Source organism: Rhinolophus ferrumequinum, chromosome 18 (assembly GCF_004115265.2).
Source record: "Rhinolophus ferrumequinum isolate MPI-CBG mRhiFer1 chromosome 18, mRhiFer1_v1.p, whole genome shotgun sequence".
In the NCBI taxonomy this organism is placed as follows: domain Eukaryota; kingdom Metazoa; phylum Chordata; class Mammalia; order Chiroptera; family Rhinolophidae; genus Rhinolophus; species Rhinolophus ferrumequinum.
In genome coordinates, this window is record NC_046301.1 from 46,107,714 (window position 1) to 46,117,255 (window position 9,542).

General features: G+C 41.7%; 1 protein-coding gene across 1 annotated transcript; it reads left to right on the top strand.

The window, feature by feature from the left end:
• Positions 1 to 2,985: 2,985 nt before the first annotated feature.
• On the top strand, positions 2,986 to 9,368 carry LOC117037746 (putative tripartite motif-containing protein 75). The gene has a single exon (XM_033134130.1). It carries the CDS (start codon positions 6,442 to 6,444, stop codon positions 7,846 to 7,848), a length of 1,407 nt encoding a protein of 468 aa, XP_032990021.1. The 5' UTR covers positions 2,986 to 6,441; the 3' UTR covers positions 7,849 to 9,368.
• Positions 9,369 to 9,542: the final 174 nt, after the last annotated feature.

Below are 9,542 nucleotides of genomic sequence, written 5' to 3' on the forward strand. Positions count from 1 at the left end.
CCTGGTCCCAAAGTCACATCCCATATGACAGTGTGATTCTGGAGAGAGATATTGGAGGTCCAAAGTCAGGTAACCCAGAACAGGTGTTCCCAGGTGTCCCCCAGAAGGATGTACTGGAATCCAGGGATTAGTCCAAAGGGAGAATGACAGGATTTCCTGATGGATTGGGTCAGGAGAAAAGAAATGAGAGAAATCTGAAATGCCTCCTAGGTTTGCCTTAGCTATGAGGATAATGGATGTTCCCTGGATTGAGATAGAGAGAGCTGGGGGACGAGCAGTTTCCCAGCAGTGAGAGGTGGGGAGCAATCAAGATTTCTGTTTTGGACCCATGAGTCTGGAGATGACAGTTAGAAATCCAAGTGTATGCCTCCACTAAACAGTTGCGGACAGAAGACTGGTGGCCTGCAAACAGGCCAGGTAGGAGAAAAATGTTAAGTCCTCTCTCTGCACCGAGGTATCTTAAATAGTGCCAAGGAGGAATGATAGCACCTCCGCAAAAAGTAAAGAGAAAAAAAGAGGGCGCTTCAGAAAACTCCAAAGAGGAATACAAATTAACAAATGAACGAATTCTTAAACTCACGAATAATCAGAGAAAAGACAGTTAAATTGAGATACATTTTCTCTGCCAGATTAACAAAAATTAAGATAATAATAACCAGTTGGCAAGGATTGTGAGGGAAATCATATACTGTCAGTGAAAATGTGAATAGATACAGACTTTCTTTTTGCAGTTAAAAAAAATTGAGGCATAGTGGGACAAAATGAACAGGACTTCTTTTTTTAAAGAGCATGTTTCAATTTTATAAATAAGACGTTCTAGTGTATCAGTTTGTGTGCATGAAGAGTTGCTGCCAGAGGGAACTCTCTCGAGAGAGACTTGATATAATAGTGCGTCTCCGTCAGACCACATTATTATTCCACGCAAGACCACATCCCCACATCCCATTCTCTCTTCCTCCACAGAGCCCCCACTTGAACGCATTTTATTTGTCTTTAAGAATGGGTGTAATCTTGTAAAATAGGAAATATTGCTTCGTGTGTGTAAATCTGCTTAATTTACTGTTAAATTCATTTTATCTATATGAATTTATTTAACTTATATGTTTGGCTTTGCTTTTTAGTTACTGGTATTACTTGCTTTTACAGTACCACGTGAATGGTATTAATACTTTATTTTTAAATAATTTTCTTTTTTTGCCTGCAATCTGCCAGTATTCACCAATAATAATACAATTTCATTTTAGTGATTTATCTTTTAACAAGTTAGCTGCAGAACAGCACATATCTACAGTATTATTTCCTACAGGATTCCATTATACATTATACTGGATTCACATGAACACAAGAATGTTTTCGGTCCCTAAACCTTTTTTAAAAGATTTAAAAAAAAAACTTTTTTTTTTTTTAAATCTTGTTACAAAAATGTTAAAGTTTATACAAGGTAGAGATAATAGGACAGTGAACCTCCCAGTCATTAATAGTATAACAACTTAATCACTTGACAATTCCGTTCTATACGTTGTATCAGATAAAAATAACAGCTTGTTTCTCAAGAATTTCCTTATAAAATCAGTTGTTATCTATGAACCACTCGCTGCTTGCTTCATATGGGCTCCCTCAGGATTAACCTGTGAAGAAAGGATCGCTCAGTAGGTAACCCAGCTGGCAGGCTTTGGGTTGAAATCTCTTTCTGACTTTCTCGACCCCTCTATACTTTAGCTTGCTCATCTAAAAAATGCAAACAATACCGGAAACAGTCCTACAAGGTTATTACGGGGAAGAAGCCTTAGATCAAGGCCAAGGACACTTACGTGCTTATTACAATGACAGGAGAACCCCCTCCTTCTCTGTGTCCCGCCCCTCCCACTTCCAGGAGGAGCCGCGTCTGTGCTGGGTGGAGTCCTCACGGCCGCTCTCTCACACCTGTACGCGCGTTTAGGTCCAGGGTGCGGTTCCTCTGCGCCGGTGAAGGATCTGTTGCAGAGCCCTTCTGCTCCAGGTAAGCAGGGAAGTGGGAGCATGCGGGTGCAGGAGGCTGGAGCTTGGTAAGAGGCTTGGCCTTCTGGGTGGTAGTTGGTGCCCGGGAGAGGTCGCGCGGCGCCAGGGAATCCAAACCCCTGTATTATGGCTCCTGGTCTTCAAAGAGCCTTGTCCAGAATCGCCTGAAATGTTTGCTGAAAACACAGACCCAGATCGCACCCTGTCCTAAAGGGGAACTAATTAATATCTGTGTGTGACAAAACCCCAGAGGTGCAGGTCTGAGGCCAAGTGTGGCATCCCCTTCCAGGATGTCCCAGTGAGGGGCGGTTTGTGTAGGTTGGGGGAGTGGACGGATGAGAACTATGCGGTCGGTGTACGTGATTGTCTGGCCCTGGATGACCTTGATCTTCCTTAATCTTACAGAGGCCAGACAGGCTCAGAGAGGTTAAGCAGTTTACCCAAAGCCACAGAACTTGTAAGGAGGCACCAGGAATCTAATAATTCAACAAATATCGAATGAGTTCCTATTAGGGTCCAGCCCTGAGCCGGATGTTTAAGGATCAATGATAAGAAAGAAGGATACTGTTTTGGTACTTGTTGAAGACAGATCTTGACCTCAAAGAAAATCACTACAGTGATGAAGTCTTATAGAGGGGGAAGTGTGCGATACTGAAACTTGAAATTGAATGATGAGGCCAGGGGAAGAAGAGGCGGAAGTTAGGACTGATGTCCTGGCCAGGTCCTTGCTGTATTCCAGGTCAGCAGTGTTCCAATGCCCTCAGGTCAATCATATCTCAATGGGAAAAAAAAAGGTACTTGCATGCTGTCTTGAGAGAACCGGGTTATATCAGTATTTTGTAGTAAGTGGACAGAAGTAGTTAAGAACAATTGAGATGCAGATGTTCCTAACACCCCACCCATTCCCCCCAGGGGAAAAAACAAAACAAAGCCCTGGGCCCAGAGGCAGGTCAGCCTGGAGAAAGTAAAGGAAGAACTGGGGCTGAAGCCAGCCTGGAGGGGGCTTGGTGTCTGGTAAGAGACAGACCATGAAGAGTCTTGGGGGCTCCGTGAAGGTTCTGGAAAACCTGGGCACATTCTAAATCCTGCCCTTGTGTAAGGAGACGCAGGAATGGCAGGGGCCTGGAGGATGCGAGTCCCAGGTCACGGTCATCCTACCGAGCCCACAGGTCTGAAACCCCCCCACAGCTGTAAAACAAGATTTTGAAAAATTTAGTGCAAAACTTATTTGGCAAAACATCCCCTGACATGAAGAGCTTTTTATTTAGTCTTTGATTATCCCATTTGGTTTGAATACACATGCATTCTGTTCCTTATTACTATATTTAAATAGGAAGGGCTTCCCCAGATCATTCTGTGGATGTTTGTTTACATAATACACGATCTATGTAGCATATTCATTTTCTAAAATACAAAATAGCTGGCGCTGGAGTGGGAAGTTACCTGCTTTTTTCCATCTACAATGCATTGTGTGCCTCTTCCTGTGTTCAATACATTTGATGCTACCATCTTTCTTTAAAATCTGCTTGATAGTCTCTTGAACAGAATGTGTTTAACACGTATGTGGTTAATTCAGTCAATACTGACAATTGATATTGCTAATGTTTCCATTTTTTTGAAGTTTAAGCCACTGCTTGAAGAGAACACCTTAGGGCATATCTTTTGTTTTTTCCCTTTTTTTTTTTGTATATCTTTGACTATTTGTTCAAGTATGTGTGTGTTAAAAAACAAAATTCAACTGAGTAAATTTTAAAGATCTTAATTGGCTTTATTCAACGATTCAACAGGCAGCATCCAATCAAGCAGAGAGAAAGGAGCTCTGAGGAGCTAGCTGTACAGAATGAAAGGCTTTTTTACCTAGGCAGAAGGGAAGGGGAACAAGTATGTTACAGGCAAAAAAGCAGGTTAGTTATTGCAAGGTTGCTTTCCTTCAGGGGATGGCAAGTGTGTGTCAGACAGATTACCTCACTAGTGCTGATCTGGCAATTTCTGATTCGTTTTAGATGCCATTTCTGAGAAAGCTGAAACTGTAAGTCTTGATTTGGTGACATGGGGCTTAGCATAAGTAACTTCTTTGGGGGCCTGTTTTGTTGTTTTAAACAAGAGGTTTTTGGAATTAGTATTAGCAGAATTACAAGGGCAAAACAAAGGTTTTTCCATTTTTGATGGACAGTTCAGCATTGCATTGCTCTCTTAAAAAAGGTTTCTACTTCACATCTACAGTGCTGAAATATCTACCTCCCAAAGCTAAACAAGAGATTATCAGCTCTTTTCAATCTTACCAGTACAGTAAGCATACCAAATAAAAGGGGCAGATTTGCAATTCATAGATGGTTAATAAATTTCTGCATTTTCCCATCACTGTTGCTTTCCTGCTTTTTCTACACAGGAGTTCGGGGTTTTTTTCTGTTTCCACGTTCTTATCTTGCAGGTATTCTTTGTTTAGAGATAATGATGTTTTACTAGTAAATACTGAAAATATTTTTACCAGTTTTGTTTATATTCAGTTTGTATGTTTTAAATGTCATTTATTTTCTGGATCTCATTTCACAAATAGGATTTTGTGGCCTATTAAGCTGTTGAAGGGAAGTAGAATACGCCACTCTAAAATATTCCTCTTTGGAATAAGGGTTATTTGGGGCGAATTATTTTTGAAAGACTGCAGTTGCATGAGAATCTCTGAAAACAGTCTAGAAGTTGCTGTTTTTGTGAGGGAAATTTACACTTATAAGGGAACTCTCCATTTGAAAGGTGTTTCTCTCTGTACCAGGAAGAGAACTCTAAAGGTCTAGAAACTCTTGACCAATGGAGAAGGCACAACTTAAATCTACCTACTAACAACCTTACCTTTGTTTCCTCTGCTTTGCCTGATAACCTCCCATAACTGCCTCTCCCCACTTCAACGTCTTTCTTTTGTCTTTAGCTGAAGTTGATAAAGTGATGGCTTAGGCCATTTTGGGGAGTTACTTGCTTCTCCTGGGTCTCTCCCAAGTATACAGGAAGTGTACATGTTATTAAACTTGTTTTTCTCATTAGTCTGTCTTTTTATTACAGGGATGTCTCAGCCAAGAACCTAGGAAGGTAGAGGGAAAACGTGTATTTTGTGTCTTGTACTGTAGAGGAGCAAGAATGAAAAAAAGCCAACTGAATTTGGTTAAATGTGAATTCTGAGCTATCATAAATACATGGTTCAAGCCTCAACACCGATGGGAGATTCCTTAACTTCCATACCCTCATAAGACAAAAATTTATAGTGATATTATTCTTATATACCTGATTCTAAGAGTTTGGGATTGTAGGGGAGGAAAACTACCCTTCTCCCTTTCTAGGGTCTGTGTCTTAAGAATGAAATGGACATAAAATAGATTAATAGGAGAAAAAAACCATTTTAATTCCATTTCGTACATGCAGGGATTTCAGATTTGGGAATCAGAATGCGGCCAGACAATGGCGACTTCTACCCTCTCCTGAGGTAAGGGGTGCGGGGGTCTGGGGCTTTTTAGGTTGGGGAGGCAATTCATGGGAAGGTGAGAAGAGGAAATGTTTGGTAAACAAAGGTCCCTTAAGCAGGTAAGTCTCTTAAAGTGAAAAAGTTATCTCTGGTAATAGCTGTCTTCCTGCTACAGGCCTCCTTTCGAATGTGAATTTCCTTTATAATTGCTGATTTTCCCCACAACTGGGGAAATTTATACTTTTGTTTTTTTGTCAGTTAAGGGGGAGCTAAAGGGCTTTTCCTGGGTCTGCTGGGTCTCGATTGCCTTAAGCTCAAAGTCACCCACATCCAAAATGGCATATTTTGCGGTAGCATGGTCTGAATCCCTTCAGGATGTAAAACCAGTTCTCCCAAGTTACATGGATAGGTGACCAAGGCTGTGTCCTAATTTGGGTATGGTATGTCTCCCTTCCCAAAGCCTATGCCCTTTCCGTAGCCCCAGGTAGGGTGAATGGGGAAGCAGGGGGGTTGGAGGGATGGTGGTACCAAGTAGACGGGAGTGTTAATATATAAGGCACCATAATAAAGGTTTGGGAACGGAAGATTGGGGTTAGGAGAGGATAATCTGTGTTTGACTGGAATGTGGTAGAGGGAAGGACCACTTGAAGTAAACCCATGTTTTGTTTTGTTTGTTTTTTAAGGAAGAAATACCTTTTCAACCAGAGCAACTGATGATTTGAGATAACCACTGTTCTACTAACCAAGAAAGCTGCTTGCTTGGCTTCATTTTCTCTGAGCTTCCAAAAGCTGGAGGAGTAGCTGTCCAGCTAAGCTGTGAGTCTGTGGGAAGGGCTTCTCTTGGCAGCTAGAATGAAAATGTCTGAAGACTCAGGACTTCATAGGCTACCGGCAAACTGAGGACTGAGATTTTAGGGTGTATCCACTTCTCACTGCAGAATCCAGCTTCCTGAAGAAAACCCACCCCGGTCCAATCTTTCCTTCACGGCCCAATGGAGGTCGAAGCAGTCCTGGCAGGACTCCAGGCAGAGGTCAACTGTCCCATCTGTCTGGATTATCTGAGAGACCCTGTCACCATCGAATGTGGGCACAACTTCTGTCGTTCCTGCATCCAGAAGTCCTGGGCTGATCTACGGGACAGGTTCCCTTGCCCTGTGTGCCGGCACCCGTGCCAAGAGAGGCACTTGAGGAGCAATGCCCAGCTTGGAAGGATGATTGACATCGCCAAGCTCCTGCAGATCACCAGGAGCAAGAAGAAGAGGCAGGAAGAGAGGTGCTTGTGCGACAAGCACAACCAGGTCCTGAGCCTCTTCTGCGAGGAGGACCTAGAGGTGTTGTGTCCCCTGTGCACTCAGCCCCCTGAGCACCAGGGCCACCAGGTGAGGCCCATGGAGGAGGCCGCCTGTCATCACAGGCAAAGGCTCAGCAGTTACGTCGAGCCCCTGAAGAAGCAGGTGGCAGATGTTCAGAAATTAATAAGCATTCAAAGCAAAAAACCTTTAGAACTGAGAGAGAAGGTGGAAAACCAAAAGCAGGAATTAGTCTCCGAATTTGAGCACCTGACCCAGTTTTTGGAACGTGATCAAGAAACAGTTCTTTCAAGGCTAGCTGATGAGGAAAAGGCTATTCAAAAGAAACTCAGCGCTAATATAACCGCATTTTCCGACTACAATTCCACACTCAAAGGTCTACTAAGTAAGGTAGTAGAGAGCAGTGTGCTGCCCGAAGTGGAATTGCTATCACAAATGAAAAATTTCTACAAGAACTGTGAGGAGTTTAGCCCATCAATCTTTTCAGCTCAGCTAAGGAGGGAAGGCTGCAGTTTTCCTTTCCAGTATTCTGCTTTGCAGAAAATTATAAAGAAATTTAGAATAGATATAATTCTAGACCCTGAAACAGCACACCCTAACTTGATTGTCTCTGAGGATAAGAAATGTGTGAGGTTTACAAAGAGAAAACAAAATGTTCCTGATTTTCCAAAAAGATTTACAGTCAACACAGTTGTCCTGGGGTTTCCGTATTTTCATTCCGGCAGGCATTTCTGGGAGGTCGAAGTGGGAGACAAATCCAAATGGGCTGTCGGGGTTTGCAAAGACTCTCTTTCCACAAGGGCAAGGAGAAGCCCATCAGCCTGGCAGGGATGCTGGAGGATACGGCGGCAGGAAGACAGTTATGATGCCCCGGGAGCTAGTACAGCCAATCTGCTGTCAGGAGTGAATCCCAGAGGCATTGGCATTTTCCTGGACTATGAGATGGGAGAGATCTCATTTTATAACATGACTGACAAATCTCATATCTATACTTTCACTGACACTTTTAATAGACCTCTTAGGCCTTATTTCCACGTAGGGCCTGATTCAAAACCTCTCAGAATCTGTACAGGAACAGATTATGAATGAAACTCCCTGATAGGTTGGACCAGTTTAATAGCTGTTTGTTTTTTAAATGGGAGGTGGGTATTGTATTTATGTGACTGTAAATCTAATCCTCCCTTCACAGTTCCACCCCTCAAGAAGCAAGTTTCATTTTGTTTCGACAACACAGTAAGGTAGCATCAAGGCCGTCCGAGATCTAACACTGGCCACCCCGCCTACTGTCCTGCGGTACGCTTTGGTTCACACTGTTAACGGTGCTTGTGTTCCTCTGTAGCTGTTTGCTTTACCCATGGACTTGTCTGAAAATCCTGAAGCTTCCTTCCCCTCTAGAGAACCCTAACCTTGGAGCTCCTATACGATCTTGGGCTTACTGCCATTATTTCACGGAGCCCAGAGCCTAGAAATCCTAGTCCTCTCTCTTCATAAGCTACAAACCAAGGTCTGTCTTACTAATTTTTGTACCCCTGCTGCTAGGACAGTATTTGCCTGGTGAATAGAATGCTTAACCTTTAAATTGCTTTGGTCATTCTTCTGTTTTGCTGGTTCTGATACTTAGTGTCCTTTTATTGTTTGAAATGTTCATTGTTGAGTTTAAAAAAGGATGTTGGTGGTTATATAGACATTACATCAGAACCTGAGTATCCTGACTTTTTAACTTATACCTTTCACTGTAAACCAAAGTTCATCCCATTAACCTTAGTGACTATAGGTCCTAACTGAATTTAAGAATAAATAAGAACAAAGCATCTATCATCAGTGTTTTCCTTTTGAAAAAAAAAATAGCTGATGGCAAAGTTTATAGACTGCAGAGCACAGAGACAGATTTCCAGAGAAGGAAGTGGTTTCGAGACTTATTAAAAAGGAAAGAAAAAAGAAGGGACGGGGGAAGCCAGGAAGCTTGGATACAATCTGAATTTTAAAAATACAATCTTGGCTTTAGTTTTATGAATCTTGTCATCTTGGGGATTCAATGGTATTGTTTGCAGATGAAACATCACCTCTTCCTCAGAAAACTCTCAGATGCCCCATCATGGCTGTGTCTGAAGGAAACAGGTGTTTGCCCTCTTTCTATAAGTAACAGTGGGTGTGATCAAATGACTACATCTCTTGCCAAATAGTTGTGTATAGCTTAAGTTGTGTATAACTATACACAACTATAGCTTAAGTTGTGTATAAACCAAATACCGATTATTCAGCTAAATACACACACACACAATAAAAAATAAAATATAGTAAATAAATAATTAGCGTACATTATCACAAACATCTCCCCTTGTTAAACTTTCAACCAAGTCTAAGGCAGCTTGTGAAGGTGCTGATAGCAAATTGATAAAGGGGCACATTAGAAAATTGGAGAAGTAATGCCATTTACTCATAAAAATATTTCGTTTTATCTGGAGAATTAGATATGCTTATATCTGTATATAAGTTGATATGACATTTTATTCCCATCATAATTCTTCAGTGGAATCCAAGAACTAAAAGTGTCTTTTTTTCCTTTTTAGACAAACTTAAAGCCACAGAAGATCCCTTCCCTATCACTGAACTTACTGATCCAGTGAAGGTATAGTCGTATAGTTAATACTGAAATACATGGCAACTTCTTGAAGAACAAAAATAAAGAGAACGTTTAGGGTTTTTAAGTATTTCAGCTGTTGCCAGTGGAACGTACCACAGATGTAATAAATAGCAGTGATTAGTGTAAAACTGGTCAGTCT